Source organism: Anguilla anguilla, chromosome 1 (assembly GCF_013347855.1).
Source record: "Anguilla anguilla isolate fAngAng1 chromosome 1, fAngAng1.pri, whole genome shotgun sequence".
In the NCBI taxonomy this organism is placed as follows: Eukaryota; Metazoa; Chordata; class Actinopteri; order Anguilliformes; family Anguillidae; genus Anguilla; species Anguilla anguilla.
In genome coordinates this window covers 64,300,646-64,320,146 of record NC_049201.1, presented here as the reverse complement: position 1 = coordinate 64,320,146, position 19,501 = coordinate 64,300,646, and the positions used below count along the sequence as shown (strand labels likewise).

General features: G+C 40.6%; 2 protein-coding genes across 3 annotated transcripts in view; both read right to left on the bottom strand.

Moving 5' to 3' along the window:
• Positions 1 to 2,468: 2,468 nt before the first annotated feature.
• On the bottom strand, positions 2,469 to 10,390 carry LOC118210730 (ubiquitin-conjugating enzyme E2 E1). Its single transcript, XM_035387140.1, has 6 exons — positions 10,244 to 10,390; positions 9,048 to 9,229; positions 8,244 to 8,294; positions 4,138 to 4,270; positions 3,467 to 3,614; positions 2,469 to 2,970 (listed from the first exon to the last, which is right to left on the bottom strand). The coding sequence occupies exons 2-6, from the start codon at positions 9,197 to 9,199 to the stop codon at positions 2,873 to 2,875; spliced, it is 582 nt and encodes a 193-aa protein (XP_035243031.1). The 5' UTR covers positions 9,200 to 9,229; positions 10,244 to 10,390; the 3' UTR covers positions 2,469 to 2,872.
• A 4,765-nt stretch (positions 10,391 to 15,155) lies between these two features.
• The window catches only part of ube2e2 (ubiquitin-conjugating enzyme E2E 2), a 52,446-nt gene continuing 48,100 nt past the window's right edge, over positions 15,156 to 19,501 (bottom strand). For both annotated transcript variants that reach the window (XM_035390433.1, XM_035390426.1), the window contains exons 5-6: positions 18,248 to 18,395; positions 15,156 to 15,925 (exon numbers count right to left, since the gene is read on the bottom strand). In XM_035390433.1, coding sequence (XP_035246324.1) covers positions 15,828 to 15,925; positions 18,248 to 18,395 — 246 coding nt within the window. In that variant the 3' untranslated portion in view covers positions 15,156 to 15,827. The remainder of the gene's footprint in view (positions 15,926 to 18,247; positions 18,396 to 19,501) is intronic.

The window sequence follows — 19,501 nt, the reverse complement described above, 5'->3', positions numbered from 1 at the left end:
TTTCAGACACTGTACACAACATTAAATGTGCCTTATCGTTTATAATTTCCACTCCACTATACTACCAAAATATTTGTACAACTGTCATGCTCATCTTCTGGTCTGAAAACGGGTACATTCCAAACCACACCCATGGGAAGTCATCTGGGTAAACACAGATGGAACACAGATGCGTCTGTGTAACTCAGTTGCTAGTTTTGGCTGAGTAGAGGCAGTTTGCCCTAGTCCAAAAGGTTATGGGCACAGACAGGCTCTTTCCATTTTCACGCAATTGTCAATGGTGAGAAGCACAGCCTTTCGGCATGGAAGGAGCCACGAATACAACAGCTTCACATAGCATGTAAGTGGTACTGATAAGAGACACAGAAGTGCTAATCTACCCAAACAAATGGCACACAATCTGCCCAGACTGAATGGAGCTATGTTTCACACGATAATTCCGTATAATCATTAGTTCTAACGCCATAAAAGAGCTGTTAAGGCTCTTGTGTTTCTAATTATTTTCTTGTTCTTTTTGCCTTGGTGAATCATTTCACATTCAAAGACATATTTCTTTATGAAAATGCAAAACATATCAAGTTATGTGCTGGTAATTATATTTATAAAATGGCAATGCAGGCTTCCTATGGATTACTCAGAGGCACATGGAAAATATTGGTTACCAGCTGGAAAGGATCATTTATTGTCCATTAGCACAGAGATTTTATCACAATCTAGTTGAATGGCTTCAACTCTCAGGATGGCTTCCCAAATATACAAAACAAACCTTTTTTTAAACATGCAACTGATCATTTACACCATTTATTTAGTCAGCTTTTCAATCATTCACGTAAGGGAAATGCTTTTTAATCTATTATTACTAACATTGTTTACTGTACCTTCAGTGTTAACATTTTATGTTGCGCATAACATCATAATCATAGTTACTGTCTGTCAGAACTTATCAAAAACTTTATAAAAGGATCAAGTAAATAATGTAGTAATGTTTATGAAATGAGGACCTGACCATATGAAATCTATTTGCCTTGGAAAATAGTTATGCCACTTGGATAAGAAAGCTCACTAATGAGCTACTAGTGAAATACAAGAAAACAAAGCTAATTATGCACAGACTCAGCACACCCTGTATAGTGAGTTTCACATGTGATACACATATCAAAAAATACGTATTAAAGTATTCAGCAGGCCTGCACATATTTTGAAGGGACATTTTTGTTTCAGAGTGGAGTTGCAGAAAAATTAGGTAATGGAGAAAAAGTGCTTAATTTTATTATTCATAAAATTTTAGCGGGACATTAAGCGGACATAAAATGTTTAAGTTGGGCGATTATCCAACAAGGATAAATGGAATTAAGTTATCCCATTATAAGTTTTGCCCAAATCAGAGTAGTGCATTCTGTCAGGAAACCATAAATTAATTACAAAAAGAGGCAATTACACAGCAGAGTTAGCCTGCTGAACATGTCATTAGCAGCTATACACACCTGCGGCTGCAATTATGATCACTCAGAGCAATTTTAGCAGTCAATCCGAGCATGTGTGTATTGGGCATTTTTCCTTCATGGCATAACTGCACTGTCACTCAAGAGGGAAAATCACCCCTTTATATAAAAAGTTCTAATTTGTTACCGTTGAGAGGTTGCAAATGTGATTGGAATAAAAGCCGACATACACATGGGTCCTCAGGAAAGTTATAGACCTCCAAGAGAACTATAGAGGAATGACTTTCCATTAGATGACAAAACTGTTCATTTGTTCACATTACTATGGAAGAGAACAACTGCCAAAACACCACTAATCCTGGCCATCTTACTCACTTCTTTTACAATCAAGACACCTTTAGAATTCCTTTAAGGAGCTACATCAGACTAGAATTTATTTTCACTATCTTCTATACCAGCGGTTACCTCGGACCAGAGCGCTGGGCTCTTGAACACTTTCACATACGAAAGTATGACTTAGTATCAAAGGTTTATGCACTTAAAAATATCAACCCTCCAAAGAATAGTGAACAGTTTACTGCACAAACCTGAGCAGTGGAGACATTCTGCCATCATGTACAACTGGCAGAGAGAGAGAGCTGCTGTTGTCAGATTAAGGCCTTATGCCTAATCAGCCCTGTCATTGTGATGGATCCTGCTTCTGTAAAACAGTCATGTTTAGCTTCCAGTAAGCCGCCGAGCATAGCTCACAGTGTTTTATCACAGCTTTACTGGAAGACAGACATTTGCATTCAATTATTTTTCTAGTCGAAATGATAAATTGAAAATGTTAGCAGGTTAAAAATTCATTCAAATGTATTTTTGTGAGCAATTGTCTGACAAGGACAAAAGCACCTTCGGAATGCTTAGCAAAGGTGTGCAAAGCATTTAATCAGGAGAAAAACTGTCTTTACCCCCTATCCTAATCTCACAAATCTTAAGGGCTATGGAGAAGGAGAACACTTCTGGAATAAAAATAATCAATTATTCATCATTGAGAGACTTTATTAATGGTTCACATTTAAAACTGAAATCCTGGAAAGAGAGTAAACATGCTATGATACCTTTTAAACGAGCAGTCAATAAGTAAAATTTCTGTATTTTAACAGCACTAACTCACTAAAAGACCTAAATTAAAAAAAGAGAAAGATAAACTAAAGAACCCAAAGATACTTATTGCATTTTTTATTCCTAGCTGTGCCAAGATAACTTAAAACTGAAAACAAAAACAAAAAATATCAGGCAATAAAGGACTTAAAATCTGCAATGGAAATCCCCGCCCCGTCCCGCCCCAAAGCCCGCCCCCCGCCCAAAGCCCACCCCCAATCCCCAGACGTTCTCTGAGCAGCTCCCTCCACGACGCAGCCCCTGTGCTGGGCCTGGCGGTGCAGTTATGTGGCGTATCGCTTGGTCCACTGTTTGGCTATTCTGTCGTGCTCAGCTCTGTTTGTCATGTATTGGGTGGCGATGCTTCCAACCAGGGGATCAGCTGCACAGAGGAGACGGAACGGATTCATGAGCACATTCAGCTGATTCTTAGGCCACAGGTGGGTCTAACTGCACAATGCCTTGTGCAGTTTAACAACCTGCACAAGTTGACTTTAACAAACTGAAGCAAGCAATGAGATGAAAAAATTAGGCTGCTGATCATGTTAATTTTTCATTTGTGGGGGAAAGAATATGCGGCAGCTAGCATTTTTATTTTTAACCGTATAATTATACATTTATAAAATATGTCACATATGAAATCACAATCGTGAAACTTCATAACCGTCCTTTCTCTTGAAAATAAAATATTTAAAGAGTAATATATATAAAACACTCTGGTCTTGCTATAACCTATGACTCAAAGAGGGAAGGGATGGGATAAGAGGTGAACAGGGATGTCAGGGATGCTTTTCCTTACATCAGTCAACAGTGTCAGGCATGAGTATGAAGTCTGTGAAAGGTAGCAGGTCTGAAGGCAGGATGGGGGCGTGTCTTACCAGGGTTGCAGTCTGTGAGCAGGGAGCAGATGGACAGCAGCACCTTGGAGATGGTGAGGGCGGGGCTCCAGTTGTCCTTCAGGATGTCCAGGCAGATCACACCCTGGCTGTTGATGTTACAGTGGTAGATTCTTGTGCGGAACGTTACCTGACACAAACAAACCGTATTCATCATACAAGCACTGTTATACTGCAGCTTATTTTGAGGATGAAGGACAGAGATGCTGCACAGCCAAACACATTTTGTATCTATTCATGAGTACAAGCACAAGATCGCTCTATACTTTATACAGTACTTCTACAAAAACAATGGATGACAAAAAGACCTTGAAAACAAAACAGTTCCTAAAAGGGTTTTTCCACAAACACTCAAAGAAAAATGAGTAGGCCTATTGCAGTGGCCTGTTAAAGCGATGACGTAAGCATGACAGCCCTCTGGTGGTGGAAGAGTGGTATGCCAACCTTCCCTGCAGTGAGACCACACAGGGAAGTGCCAGACGCAGGCCACTGGAATGTTAAACAACCCTCCAGCACATAAACATTCCATGCATTCAGACAGCACGCAGGAATGAACAGCAGGGCTGTAGGAACTCCCTCTTCAATTCCGTCTTGTGACTTTACAGGACTCTCAGATCCGTTTTCAGTGCTGAGAGAACACCAGTGCTCAGTACCTTTGGAGGTTTGAAGGGGTAGTCGGGTGTGAAGGCGATGTCGAGGAAGAAGACCCCTCCCTCGTACACGGACCCCGGGGGTCCCAGGATCGTGGACCTCCACTCATAGATGTTGTCTCCTTTAGGCCCGGCACTGAGGAAACCACAACAATGATGTCAATGACCATTAAATAAGCAGCAGAACTGGCTAGGAGAGTAAATGTAAAATACAACATGCTCCTGCATGCCTTCTCAGAGGTCATCCATTTAAATACTCTCTCTTTCAATTGCAATTTCTATGCATCCTAACATCTACTTTTGAGGGAAAGTTGACCATATAACTACTGCTAAACAGCTGCTAAATAACCTAAAACATTTTCAGGGACTTCAATGGCAGATACTAGCACTTGAAATGCACTATTTTCATGAAAAATGTTGGAAGCTGAACGGAAAGATTAACACAGAGGAGAACAACCTCATCCTTGTGCTCCTGCATTGTGCTCAGGAAATGAACTACAAGTGTTCAGAGGGAAACGCTGAATAGTGAGAGCTGCCTCTTGAATGTCAAAAGTTGGGACACTAACGACACAAAAACAGAGGCTAACGCATCGCTTGCTGTCCCTTTGTATCCGCGGTAATAAAAACAGGCAGCCAAAGGGACCAGGGGGCATTGAGAAAGCCTTCTTGGCAGGAGCTGAGGAGCGGAGAGAAGCGCCCAGCTGAAGGCTGTGGAATCGCACCGTTTCCTGAAGTGCAATTAGCGGACAATAGGTTTCTCTAAGGACGGCTTGTGCAGGGGAAGCACTTACTGACCTGGAACCAAGGCAAAGGAAACCCCCCCACCCCCCTCTCCCCTCCCTCTCCCCTCCCCCCACAGAAAAGAAAGCAGGAGTAATTTAGTTTGTCGTCTTGGTTTATCACATTGTGTTGTTCCTCATACTGAAACAAAAAAAAGCCAACTGCATCCCTCTCTGTGTCCCTTTAGCAATACACTCATGGTGTGCTAGGATTATCCATCCTCATCCTCTTGCGTTTGCCCAAAAATAAACATTCAAATGTATAATCTCCTAATACACACATCTGTCCATTTTTATACAGTACACGGAGCAGAACAGTGGTTATGGAACACAGACGATGATGCTGTTATTATGGTAATATAGTGAATACCTCAGGGGTATAGATGCACTTCCATTATTAAATCATATGGCAGTGAATGGTGTGGCAGTGCATAAGCCCATTTCTCATATCACGTGTAAATTGGATGGAATACACCGAACTGCCATAAACACATTTCTAAGGGCAGGTTATGAATGTAAATGATAATATCATATTTGATGAGAGGTTCCCCAAGCAAATGAATAATCAGGTAATACATATTTATATGCTCGGGGGATAGGCTAAATGAATTGGGAAGGCAGTACAGTAGAACACCCCTAAAAAAAGGAAGGTCACATTAAAATTCAAACTAAATTCTCCTCGGCCCCTTTAGAAATAGACATTAGCATTCATATTTCTTAGTCTGAATGTTTTTTCCATACTGACATTTTTAAACAGATTTATTGAAGTCGTCATTGTAATTACAGTACATTCACACTTAATTTTATCCAACTCTGACGGTATAACCCTCTGTCACAATACAACTGTGGTGACTGCTAAATGATTGATTGATTGATCAATTGATCAAATGGCTGGCTGAAGCCAGGATGTTAAAACCATAGCAGTAAAAGTCTAGAACGTGACCATGCGCTCACACCTCAAGCGTAACACGGTCCTAGGGCGTATTCAGCCGTAGTGCCCTCAGCCTAGGCTTCACTCCTCACGTCTGGCTAACGGTGCCATCGCGCACAATGGGACGGGCTGTAGCAGTGATGTAAACTCTGCCCGCTCGCATGCGCTCGAACCCTAGGGGTTCGGCTCAGCGCCCGACGGTTAACATTCTTGCCTGCAATTAAGGGGTTCACCACGCGGCCCATTTCTCTGCTCCCAGAATGCACCTGACAGCAAACGCCCTCAGAACCAGAAGCTGGGCAAGAGGCGAGCGCATTACAGAGCGCCGCTGAGCCCAACACAAACGCTTTATTTACCGAACGAAAGCAAATAAACGAGCGCAGCGCCCGGTGCCTGGGGACCCACTCTGAATGGAATCCGTTTGTTTTGCGCCAGAGGCGAACCCATCTGTCAGACAACACCCTTTCTACCGTTCTGTTTCAGGTTGTTTGTTCAACTGAAACGTACCTGCATTGCCCTGCGTAATTTTCCTGACAAAACCAGACCTTCACACCTCAGAGTTTGATGTGACATTCCATTTTCAACACGCACATAAATATTTAAACTGATGCAAGAACATAAGATTAACGTCAAGCTATAGGACTAGAAAATTAAGTGAAATCTGACAAAACAAAGACCAATGGTAAAACTTTATTTTGTATTAAGTTGATATGAAAATGAATTAATGCTCTGCAGACTTAGAATTCAAATTGAGCCCCACAAACCACTCTAAAGTTTCTGCAATGTGTTTGTCATAATACCCTCATTACCCTCACATCTGTTTCAACTGAAAATGTTATCAATAGTAAAAAAAAAAACAAAAAAAAAACAGGCATGACCTATTTTCTGAGCAGTGTACACATTTCACTTGACATTCCTTGCAGGGCACAATATGTTGCCCTTATGAGTTCTGACTGAATCCAATTCACATACATTTTTGACACGGTTAAAGAGGAAATCCAATTTCAATTTCAACATACCAAACCAGGAGGGTAAACCACAACCCTCACGGTCTTGCTAAAACATGACCTGACAAAGACAGGATATTGACTTGCTATACAAACATGAGTAGAAGTATCACTACAAATATTCTCCTACATTTTCTGTGTTTCTGACCTAAGATAAGACCGTTACCTATTAAACAACTGGTTTAATGTGGGACTGAAATGCATTCCAACCACAAGCCCTACAGCACGCATGAATGCAAACATCTCTACATTAAACGCTATTCTCACATATTCACAACAAGCAGAAACCAGTCATATTCTGACTGCAAAGTTTAGGTTAATAGGGTGCTGTTCAGACTAGACAGTTCAGACTAAAGGAAATGCCCTTTCAGTCACAGGGCTCCTTCAGAAAGTATCCAGGTGTACTGACTTTTATGCAGAACTCATTTGGCTCATTTCAAAGACAGATACTTAAAAATGAAATATTGTACAGTCCTTCATAAAAACATGATGATACTACATCAAAAATAACCTAAATAGTGAAGGTAATAATGTTCAGCAGACTGCAATTAGCTGCGTTGCCATTCAAAATAGTTTCTCAAGGGTGTGCTCATCTGTGGGATGTCATTTGAGTAAGCATGTGAAGTATTCATTCAATAAATATTGTTGCTGAGTAATGACAGATGAATAGACCACTGAATTCCATCAAGGTTTCTTCCCACCTTCTCTAAAATGAGACGCAGAAACACTTGATTCTGACCCTCAAAGAAGGCAGCGAGCGGCTGGGAAGATAACATCAAATAACATCCTTTTCACCTGACAACCACGAAGAGACGTTTGAAAAACATTGGGGGCAAACTTAAAAAGGCAGAAAATTCTGAGACTGGTGTTGCTTCTAGTCGCTTCACACCAGTACAGACTTTCAAACAAACTGTTAATCTGCAACAATGAAATTTTAATGCTTACATTTTACATATCAGTTTAGACAGCTACGGAGTTATCGATGAAAAGTTCAGTGCCTCATTCAACAGCATAGTGACAGTATTCCACTGGAGGGTTTATCCTGCTACACGCGGACAAGTACTCCAGTTCACACTAATACACACTGTGCAATAAAATGATATTTCTTTATCCACTATAAAATTTGGTTTAACACCAAGACAAAGTACCATAAAACGACATCTACAGATTTAGTACCTTCCTGTTCCCATGGCAGCCATTAAAATGCGCTGACACCATCTGATTCAACTGAGGCAACTTGACATTTCTATGACTTAAAAACTTTCAAAAAACGACATGGATTTCTGAGAGCTTAGGAGTGAAAGACATTTTCGCAGAAAAAAACTATGCAGAATAGAGGTAGCAGCGTGGAACTGTGTGTGTGAGCATACGGCGCAGAAATAAGTCGCCTACCTGCAGTTCGGCGGCGGGTCCAGTGTGATGTCTGCCAGCTCTTTCTGAATCCTGTACAAACATCAAAAGGCATTCGCTTTATCTGGCGCCCCGTGCCATCGCGGAGAATCCCGATTGATCTTGTGCCGACACGCACAGCTACTGACCTTTGCGCGAGAAACAACATGGCCGCCAACACCGCCTTATATTCATTAGATAGACGCGTTTTTAAAAAAGATGAAATGACCTCCAACGAGAGTCCGTATCGCAAAAATCTTAACACTGCACCCAAATACACCATTCTAGGAAAACGTACCGGACCAAACAGAGCACATTGTCCTTGCCGTATTTTAGCAACAAACGCTATAAGCTAATATGCAAATGAGATGGTCTCCATTGAAATAGAATAGCACCGCTTGTTCCGAGATCTGTTATAGCTAGGACACGCGTCGACAACAGAATGCTCCACTGGCTGGGCGTATAACGTTAGCTAGCAACCTGCCGTTCCATATATCTAGCCTTAGTGGAAATACAAAAATGATATAACATATTCCAGCTAAATGTACCACTATATGTTTGGCAGAGCTGCCTGTAACAACTGTTGTTTACAGCCCGACTCAATCATGTTCTGCAACAATAAAATAGCTACTGACACTGCGGTGTTTACACTATCAGGTTGCATTCCAGTGATATACATAAACGGAACGATATAAACACTCAGAGCGTTAACCCTCCCCATCCCTTTGACACACTAATCACATGAACGCGTGACATTTATCCAACCATATTTCTTCACTGAATTTATGTAGCTAGCTAATGTTATACCTTTTCGCACTGGTCGAGAGCAGTTTCGAGGTCTTGCTCATGTTGGCTTTGCTCTCCCGTTTCTTGTTAGGTGTGTCTCTTTGTTTTTGTTGTTGAGTCGAGGAAGAGGAAGATGAAGAACTAGTGCTGGCACGCGAATCCTCATCCGACATACCGGCCTCAAATAAAAAGGGGAAAAGAACCTGAAAATATAATCAGACAGGGAAGTTTAGGTAACATTGGCGTATACTAACTTACACAGGGCTAACGTCAGTGATTTGCTAGACCACGTTACCTAGCTAATTGACGTGTTTAGCTATCGCAAAGTCAAGCTCACAAAATGGAATTTAACTTGATGGTTTTTAATTTAAGCCAATTCATGTAACGTTACTGTTAGCTATGTGGTTGTCCATCTATAATGTTGTACCCGACGTTTGCCTCTCATCAACACTTAGGTAGGGGAAACGCTAACGACAGACGTTTGGATTCCAGCTAAGTTCCCTAATGCGTGCTGCCTGGTTAACCAATTTTCTCGTATTCAGACAAATTTCTCTTCGCTACTAGCATGGGCTAGTACTAGTAGTACTACCGCCATGCATGAAGCTTAGCAAGTTAGCCAGCTAAATGTTTACACTAACGTTAGCTAGCTACACATCTGGCTTGTCTACAGCAAGACTCACTCTGATAACAAACCTAGCTATAACGTTAGTGATTTAAAAAACCTTTCCTGTTTCTGTCGCTGTGCTGATTAACTATCTGGTCTGCTAATTGACTTTTTAAATCCCCCAGTGTCGTTGCACTCCATTCTGGGAACGTTTTCACTAGACTCTTCCGTGCTAGCAGACCAATTGGCTAGCTCGCTAATTCCTGAATACATCACAAAACTTTGCCCCAGGAAAAAAAACAATAGTTTATGTAGCCTCTTGTAGATGTATATGAATAAGTCCATTTTAAACTGCTCCCCGAACAGATACATTGGCTAAAATGATTCTTTACGGCGTCTTTCCCCATAGTAATTCGCTATTGGACAACTGGTCTGTTCTGCCTTCACTCCACGGTGGGATCGTTTTCTTCGTTCTTTCTCCCGACAGCTATAATCCTCATTCATGTTATGAAAGTTCGACGAGAAGCCCTCCATATATCCTGGAAATGAAGTACGAACCAATAAAATTATGTAGTTATCGTACTTAGCTGTTATTTTGCCCTTTAAACAGTACCTTTCTTTGTGTCTTTGCCTCCGCCGCGTAGGCTCGTGTCTCGCCTCTTGCGGAGCGGAAGTGCTGCAGCAGGCAGCTATGGAGTCTTGTTCTGTCGCACTCGGAGTGGAGTTAAGACTGGGAGAGAACCGATTTGAACTGAGATCTGATCCACTTCAGCTAAGAGATACAGAATGATTTAAGGAATCTCATTTAATTCAGTATTTAAGCTGTTGTTTTTTTTTTTTTGAAGTTTTTTGTCAAATAAGACCACTTTAATGAATAAGTAGGCTATATTATTCTATACTGTAAAATGACATAGAGTTGAAGTAATTGCGTAATAAAACGATATATTCCCAGAAAATCGGTTCATCACTGAATTCAAATCAAGAGGAGGGATTATTTTTAAATGCCTTAAGCATTCCACTGTAGGTCCTGATATATGTGCTTTCATACTCTCATTTCTTAAGACCACCATTGCAAGGTGCACCTTAGTAAGTAGCTAACTATTTAGGAATGTAGGAGTTATTGCTTTGTATAATCAACAGACGATTAATAGTGATAGGCCTACTGCTACATTCTGAATTATTTACAGGCGAGAAAGGGTTCTTCCACTCTCCCCCTCCCACAGTCCCATACACTACCTAGCTACTGTATGAGTCAGGAAAGTATGTCAGATTTTTATGGATAGCATTTTATTGCACAAAGAATTTTAACAGCGAGGCTGAATTAATTTTCTACACCAAAATAGAAAGAGGAAAACTGCTGTTTACACAGAGAAAACGAAAGTCAAGCAGTCCACAGGTTTGAATCCTGGACATGACTCTGCACCTATTCCCTTTCTTGAACAACCCTGAATTGAACCATGTTAAACACTGTTTGGATTTCTTAAGTAGGCTTTAGTTCCCAAGCCATATGCAAAGGCTCATCTTTGTTGATGTGAGTCCATCTATATATATATATATATATATATATATATATATATATATATATATACTGTATATATAACTCATTAAAATGACTATGATAATAGTCTACCTAGTAGGACAGTTTCCAATTAATATTGTCTTAAGAAGATTGTTTATATGATTAACTGGCTGATTGATTGTGAAAATGCAAGTCTGGGGTCACATTCTGTCTCTGTATGGAATGTGAGAGGACTTCAACAGAATAGGAGCATGGGCATGTGTTGTTTGTTGGTGTAGACATTCCTTGGATTCTGTCATAGCTTCCAATTGACTGCAGTCAAATTAATGGTATTTTCAGCAATGTCTGTTTTGACTAAATCAGATATCACAAACTATAAAACTATAACAGGCTCTCCTTGGCCTCTCCTTGAAATTAAAAATCAGTGTTAGATAAATTGCCTCATCCACAGTACTGCAAAATAGTACTGGGTTTGGACAAAACATTTTGTTTTGACAGAACTATTTCTATGTAGATTTGGAGGTATGTTTGGGGTCACTGTGCATGGGGACAGCATGTACTTAAGTCCTCTTCCTGGCAAGTTTGCAACTGTTCTAGATGTTTCAAATGTTGTGATTGCTCTAACAGCAATTAGTGGCATGTTTACCATTTCTGTATTTATTGTATCCATTGCCTGATTTCCGTTGGCCAGCAACAGTCTGTCTCTTGATTTGATAGGTTTTTGGCTTTCCTCATGGTGATGGATGACAACGGGATTTTACATACGTGTTGCTGCGTTTTAACACCATAGTGAAACAGGAAGTGATAAAAGGCCACGATACAGTTCCCTAAGACCGAGATGAGGTTTTTTTGTTGTTGTTGCAGATTAACAGTTTGTTTGAAATTAATCTTTAGGGGTGCCAGTACTTTTGACACCATTGTTTTTGAAAACAATATTACTCAATAAAACAAGTTTTAAGAATAATTGTTTTGAAGTAATGTAATAGACCTAGGTCAGAACAGAATAGGTCAGAACATCTGAGACCCTGACCCACTTCAAGCGACAACTGAAGACTCACCTCTTCAGGCTGCACCTCCCCCATCCCTCCCTGTAATCTCCAAATTGACTGTAAGCTTAGGGTTGTAACTAGGTAGCTGTTTCGTAGTTGACTTAGTTAATGCACTCATCTTAACTACTGCTTGTATTTTTGCATAGACTGTGTTGTTGCTGTTGTTGTTTGTGTTAGTGGTAATCAGTTTAACCTACAGGGTCCAAGTTGAACTATGCGGTTGTTCCCTGCACTTGGAACGGTACTTCTCTCTAGGGTTTTCGACACACTTGTTCCTGGTTATGGTTATACACTTTGTTGTACGTCGCTCTGGATAAGAGCGTCTGCCAAATGCCTGTAATGTAATGTAATGTAATATAATGTAGACCTCATCTGTGTTGATTTTATGTGAGCCCCCTCCCCCATTTTCATCAATACTTAAACTGCATATGATTATGGAACTTGATATATAGATGTAGTGCCTTCAGAATCTCCCACCACTGTGGTGTATTCTACACTTTTTTTTAAACGAAGACTTGCATTTGTCATTTGTAAATGAGCAAATACTTTGTAGATTGGACTTTAGTAGCACTTATAGCTCAGCTTTCATTCCAAAGTTTTTTTATTTTTTATTTTTTTTGTAGCAGGAATACAAGGATGCTGGATTGTGAATGATCACATGGAGGGACGTAATTGGACAGACTGGGAGACACATGAATAAATAGATTCTAGCTGCATCAGAAGCAATTTCTCATGATATTTTTCTTTCTTTTTAAATACAAGTGAATGGTTAAACTGAATCCGATGATTTTGATCCAGTTTCTCCAACTCTTTTTAGCATGGCCCTTATTACTATTAATTTAATTTAAATGTAGGGTATATTGTTCTAATAACTCATTACTCCCCCTAACAGATATAGTTAATTGCATTCGCCATGTAATATCATTTATTGCACATTTATCTGACAACATAATATGTGCTTAAACACAGTTTTTATTCCAGATGTTGTTTGCAGTCACATTGTAATTATCTTAGCACATTCCCTGGAACAGACTATCTGCTAAATGGCAATAATAATCAAGACTGCATATTGAAGGGGGATTATTTAACTCACTCATTAATGAGCTCGGTGTTTATCTAGAACTGACTTTTGATTTAGCCATGAACAAACAATTGAGTCAGGTGTGGGCTCATGCAGATTGTAATATCAGGGAAAGGAAGCAGCAAAGCCACTACTGTGCACTTTTAGCATATGAATAAATAAATAAACCTGATTTAGTCTGAATCTGTAAATATAACACAGATCACTGTTCTGTAGAAAGAAAAATAGTTAAGCCAGAAGTCGTAATCACAGTGAGCAATCAGCATGGACAAAGTTGATCAGAGAAAGTACTGCACACTGTATTTAAACTGTGTGTCTGTGTGTACTGTTTATTGAGATGTGACAACGGCCTCAGAAGTGGTTGTCAACTACCTGTTTTTTTTTTTTTTAGAAATGGACCTACAAGTTTGAACTTGCATGTCATTTTTTGTCAAATTATTCAAACATGAATACCGTTGTAACCCAGGGTATTGTGTAAAGCTATTGTGGCAGTATAGATGACATAACAAAATGCTTCATCAGGGTGCCAGTTGCAAAAATTTCTCCACGTTTTGAAAAAAAGGGCAGTTTAGTTGGGGATCTTGGTGGATGGAGACCGTAATGTAGGGTAAACACAGGTAGGTCTTTGTTTTCTGCCTTCACACAGCAGTGGGTCTTCTGGGTGACTGTGACACTAAGGCTAAATAATCTGTCAGTTTCCTGTCAGAGTGTGCTTGGCTCGGCAGCATTCAGCAGGGAAACCCTTCTCCTCGCTCGCGGGGGCTGTCTCATAACTAGGTCAAAACTCTTCTGCGGCTGAAAATTCTAGCACCCAAAGTCTTTTTCTAGAAATTGATGCCAAGAAGAAAACAAGTTTGTCGTATGCATGCATGCACGCACACACACACACACACTGCTGCATGGAAGGGTTTGTATGTAACTGATGTGGTGCTGTATCTTATTGGGAGTGAACACTAAGCCAGTGACAGAACAGTTATGAGCACCTAATGTAATGACATTTAGAGAGGAGATTGTGACACCTGTCAGTCAAGATTCCTGAAGACCCATCAAAAATCTCCAATCAAAGATGCAAAATACATGTCGGGCACCAGTGATGCACATTTGGCGGGGTACCATTACCGTGTCTGCACTAGAAAGCAAATGAAGAAGCAGAAAGCACAAAAGTGCAGTAGTTCTGAATTTAAGCAACAAAGCAAGTCAATGTCGTTCCCATTCCATGCTGCATAACATTAATAAAAATGCAAGTTAGCTTAATGCTTGGCTAGAGACAATTGGCAGTAATTACAGTTTTTTCCAACTATAAAAATGATAACCTTGGATTATGTTTTAATACATCCTGATGTACATACAGAGTCCATTTAGTTTTTTCTTGCTCAGATGCAGAGAAATGAGCCACTGGGAATGCGTGCATAGATCTAGTATGTCAGTCCTTATTGATAGTAAAATGCTAATTAATCCTGAGGAGTGGGCAGCCTCTTTTGTCTGGAGTCATTAGGTATACTCCATTTACAATAGCCTGGCTTTACCTCAAACTTTTGTTTTGCAGTGTATGAATACAATTCAGATATATAACCAGGTGCTATAATACACACTGTATCTGAAAGAGAGTAATTTTCTCCTGGCTCACTTTCAGATACAGTGTGTATTATCCTTCTCTGTGTCGCATGCTTTCTCTTATGTTAAGAGGTACAGACCCAATACCAGAGTAAAATTACAACAGTGTGTGTGGTTTAAAAGGAAGTGATTTCAGGAAGTGGTGAGCTGGCAGTCAAACTGAGACACAGGCATTACCCATTTGATTAAAACGAGCATATTTCTGCTCACACGTGACTAAAATGAGAAGCAAATGAAACGCCACAGTGACACGTCCCAGAGCTGCAGTTCAGCCAGTGTTTTATTGGGTGCTTTAATAATGCAAAGTGTACAACAAGCCACTCTGGAATGTCAGAGGTGGCATGTAGCGCGTAAATTTACAAGTCCCGTCTTCTCACAGGCGGACCCATATTTTTGCAGTCCACCTCAACAGCCTCTTTTAAAAAATAATACATACAAACAAAATCCAACGGTAGAGCATGAACAGTTTCTTTTTAGATGCCACGTGAATGCGAAAAATAATACAATCTTCAATTTCCATCCTGTTAACATGCACATACCATGAATGAATTCCGTACAAAAAACTTCTAAACACTACAGTATAGTAGAAACAAGATATAATCTGCATTTGTCTGTGGGACCACTTAAAAAGGATGGGGGGGAGGGAGAACACACATTTACAGAGTGGGGGGGAAGAGGGAACAGTTATTATAATAAAACATTTTTTTCTATGACAGTTCCAACATTCAGTTCATTGGAAAATAAAATCCCAATCTACTCTTTGTATAAAAAAGAAGCTTTCAAGTCAACAAGGAACGAAAGACATTTCTTTTCACAAAAAAGGTAAACAAAAGGTACAAGGGAGGGTCAAAGGTTGCACTTTAGTGAGTGTGCTTTGACAAGGTGAGGGAAAGGGTGGAGAGGGGTGTGGAGTTTGTGTGAGTGTGGAGGGGGTCTATGTGGCGTATCGCTTGGTCCACTGTTTGGCTATTCTGTCGTGCTCGGCTCTGTTGGTCAAGTACTGTGTGGCGATGCTCCCTACTAGAGGGTCAGCTGAAAAAGAAGAGATCAAACAAACATGAACATGTGGTCACATGGGGAATGGGAAAAGCAAGCTTCAGGCTTCAGTTACAGAGATTCATGCTTTTCAGATTTTTAAGCCCCCGATAGCTTTACATACACCATCTGGAATAACAGACACTGTTATGTCAATGTAAAGCCTTAATGATAGGTAATGACCAATCCCTAATTTAACAAGAATGATCAAAACATTTTAAAAGCATTTTTAGCTATTTATAATAAGGTATAAACCACACTTCACAAAGTATTACATTTCTTCAATTCATTCATGACACATTTCACAAATTTCATGATATGCCTAACACCAACAAAAAGTAAACATACTGTACAACTGTATTCAATATGTCACTCAAATTTAAGTCCTAGTCCTAAAATCTGTTCAATGTGCCACCATAATATCCAAAGCTCGCAGTATGTGATGGACACATTTTGGGACTCCTCTAGCTTGGGAGGCACCAGCTGTGCTCTAGAGCTGGGGGAGGGGTGGATGCAGTGGGGAGGAGAAGGTGGATATTGCAGACTGGAGTGTAATTAGCATTTCCTCTACACTGCAGTACCTCAGTCCTGTCCACACACAGCCCCCTGTTTTCTCCAGTTATTAAGAGTGTCTTAAGTGTAAAAAGCTGACATTATCACTCATTCTTATCCAGAAAAGTAAGAAAGTACACAATGTCAGCTTCCCACTGTACAATGACAATAAGGGCTGTATTCTGCCAAAGGACTGCTATTACTAGCCTGTAGTCTTATCACTTAAAGTAAAACACATCATAGTACACTCAGTCACATACACATGCACACGCTAGCTATAAAATTGTAGCTCTGAACTAGGAGATCACTAAAAAGAAAAGGCAGTACAAAATTACACCCATAGAAAGCATTATGTTGTTGGAAAAAGCATCTTGAAGGAACACCTTTGCAAGGGTCATCTGCTATGAAAATCTACCCTGGCTATAATTTTTTTCAGAGAACAACACTGAAGGGCTAAAACCACAGACAAGACAGATTGTTCCTAGCGTTCCAAAGTAGTACAGTAAACAATAGGTTGTCCACTGCCAAAACAAGAGTGTTGTGCTAGTGACAGAGGGGTCATTAGTGGTTTTAACAGCCCGTGGTGGGTGTGCCCGGGCACGCTGCGTGAGCGCGATCGCTCCTCTTAGCTGAGTGGCGAGCACGACTGCAGCGCGCAGCGAGATAATAAATGCTTTGAGGGTTAATTAAGTGTTATCCTGCTTCTCTATAGAGCAATACCACAGAGCTCCCATGAGCCCCAGCTTCAGTGTGCAGGGGGGCGGGGTGGGTGGCCTGTCTCTCTCCACGCAGGGCTCAGAGCGAGCATTGTTACTAGCGCCGCTTTCCGTTGAGTCGAGGGTCGGCTGAACAGAAGTCCGCCTGAGGTGGGAAGTGACACAGGAGAGCAGGAGAGATCCGCACTGCTCTGAAAGGGGAACTAAAAACACGTGCAGATGCGCATGGAAGTGCTGTCAAACTGGACTGAGATATGGGCTGAGCAGAGGGATGTACCACAGGTCACCTTACCATCAATACGGATATAATCAGTGCGTGTGCTTGGAGGACACAATTGAAAATGAGATACTGGACATAATATCTGACTAGATATAATCAGAGATGCACTGTGCTATTAATTATTGCCTACCACTGCTTCTCAGTATAACCTGTGATTGAGTTTCAGAGCTGACCTACCTGCCATGTAACAACATTGTTCAATGACAATGTTTACACAAATTGCTCTTCAGATACTCATTTCAGTTATTTCATGGTGTGAAAAGAATTCCACATTGTGCATTGATCAGGGCATCGTTACACAAATTTCATGTTACACGTTTTCATGTTTTGACAAGGTGAGGACCCCAGTACTGATGTCCCAATTTATAGTAAGAGATTCTCACACAGTTTACCTAACAGTTAATATGTCTTCCCACAATATGACATATTTGTTGGAAGACAAATGACACAAGCAAGCTTGGGGCTTACAGGGCTGCTGGGTTGAGATCAACAGTCAAGGAGCATAATGTCAGAATGTCCATAGTCTTGTTTAAAGGCATTTTCTGATGAACATTTAGCACAGACTCACTGGTCTTAATGTACTACAAGAGGGAACAATGGCAGGGACAAGGATTAAAGAAGAGCTAAACACCAGCTCTGAAAATTTTTTCACAGCACGGCAAGCTGCCTTAAATATAAAAATGATCACAGTGGCATGTAATAAAGGTTATTTCCCTGCTTAAGGTTCCCCTGAAGGCAGGTGGTCTTTTTATGGACAGGGGCGTGTCTTACCAGGGTTGCAGTCTGTGAGCAGGGAGCAGATGGACAGCAGCACCTTGGAGATGGTGAGGGCGGGGCTCCAGTTGTCCTTCAGGATGTCCAGGCAGATCACACCCTGGCTGTTGATGTTACAGTGGTAGATTCTTGTGCGGAACGTTACCTGGGAAACAAATGATTCATAACCAACAATGTCTGCAGGATTAGTCCTTTAACCTACAATCATTTGGCCAAACGCACTTAGGCTATAAGTATCAGAAAACAGCCATTAAAGTCACATTTGGCATTTACCCAGAGAAGGAAGAATAAGGGTGTCTGAGGGAGAAGCTCTGGCGGAAATAATCTTTTTAGCCCAGATCAACTGTCCTATTAGCACAACCAGTGACTATCTAAGCGCAGGAGCACAGAAAGCGATAATAAGAGAGCTGATGTTCTCTGCCATTACTGTGGAACAAAATTTCACTCCCTGCTGTGCCAATGGCAGTGACAATGTCTTCCGTTGTTCCAGTCAGTTGTGCTGACACAGGGTCTGTTCTGTGATAACAGCCACATGCAGAGCAGGAGATGCATTCTAACTGCCATGCAGCACCACAGCTGTGGATGGCTCAATCACCTTTTGTACAACTCTAAATGGCAAAGGTAATTAGTGTATATTGTTGTCATTACTTAACATGATCATATCAATGATCATAACTGAAGAGAAAGAAAACAGATGCGGTTGGCTTAATTGAGCTCTTCTTCCATCACCTTTTGTTCAACTTTAAATGGCAAAGATAATTGGTGTATATAGTTGTCATTAATTAAGCTGATCATATCTATGATCATGACTGAAGAAGATGAAGACAAAGAAAAATAATGAAGAAAAAAAAGAATATGAAGAAGAAGAATAATCTAACCACTCCACCGCAACAACCTCTACTTCACTGAACTCACCGATTACATGTGACATAATGTCTGGGGGGGGGGGGGGGGCATGAATAAAACTCAGATCAGACAAAACCACTTTTTACTGGATACAAAGTACTATTTTTACTTTACTAGTAAGAGCCATCATGATTTAATTTACGAAAGCCATTGAATGTGCATTTTTTTCCACATTCATTCGTGAGTTTAATTTTCACAGTTATCTTGGCGGTATCTTGTATGTTCTATTAATAAATACGACAAGAACAATGTGAAATGTAACAAATCATGCTTAAAGGCAGCTGTTGTTCTGGAAATAATCAATCCCCATGTACAGCCTTTCAAAAGATGGCAACATCTGGGTCT

What these genes read in the sequence shown, in the direction of transcription:
- LOC118210730 (XM_035387140.1), bottom strand. Translation starts at nt 9,199, where the DNA reads ATGTCGGATGAGGATTCGCGTGCCAGCACTAGTTCTTCATCTTCCTCT. An exon ending in CTCTCGACCAGTGCGAAAAG is followed by an intron (nt 8,295 to 9,047) that starts GTATAACATTAG and finishes ATGTTTGTACAG; the next exon opens with GATTCAGAAAGAGCTGGCAG. An exon ending in ACCCCTTCAAACCTCCAAAG is followed by an intron (nt 3,615 to 4,137) that starts GTACTGAGCACT and finishes TGTTTGTGTCAG; the next exon opens with GTAACGTTCCGCACAAGAAT.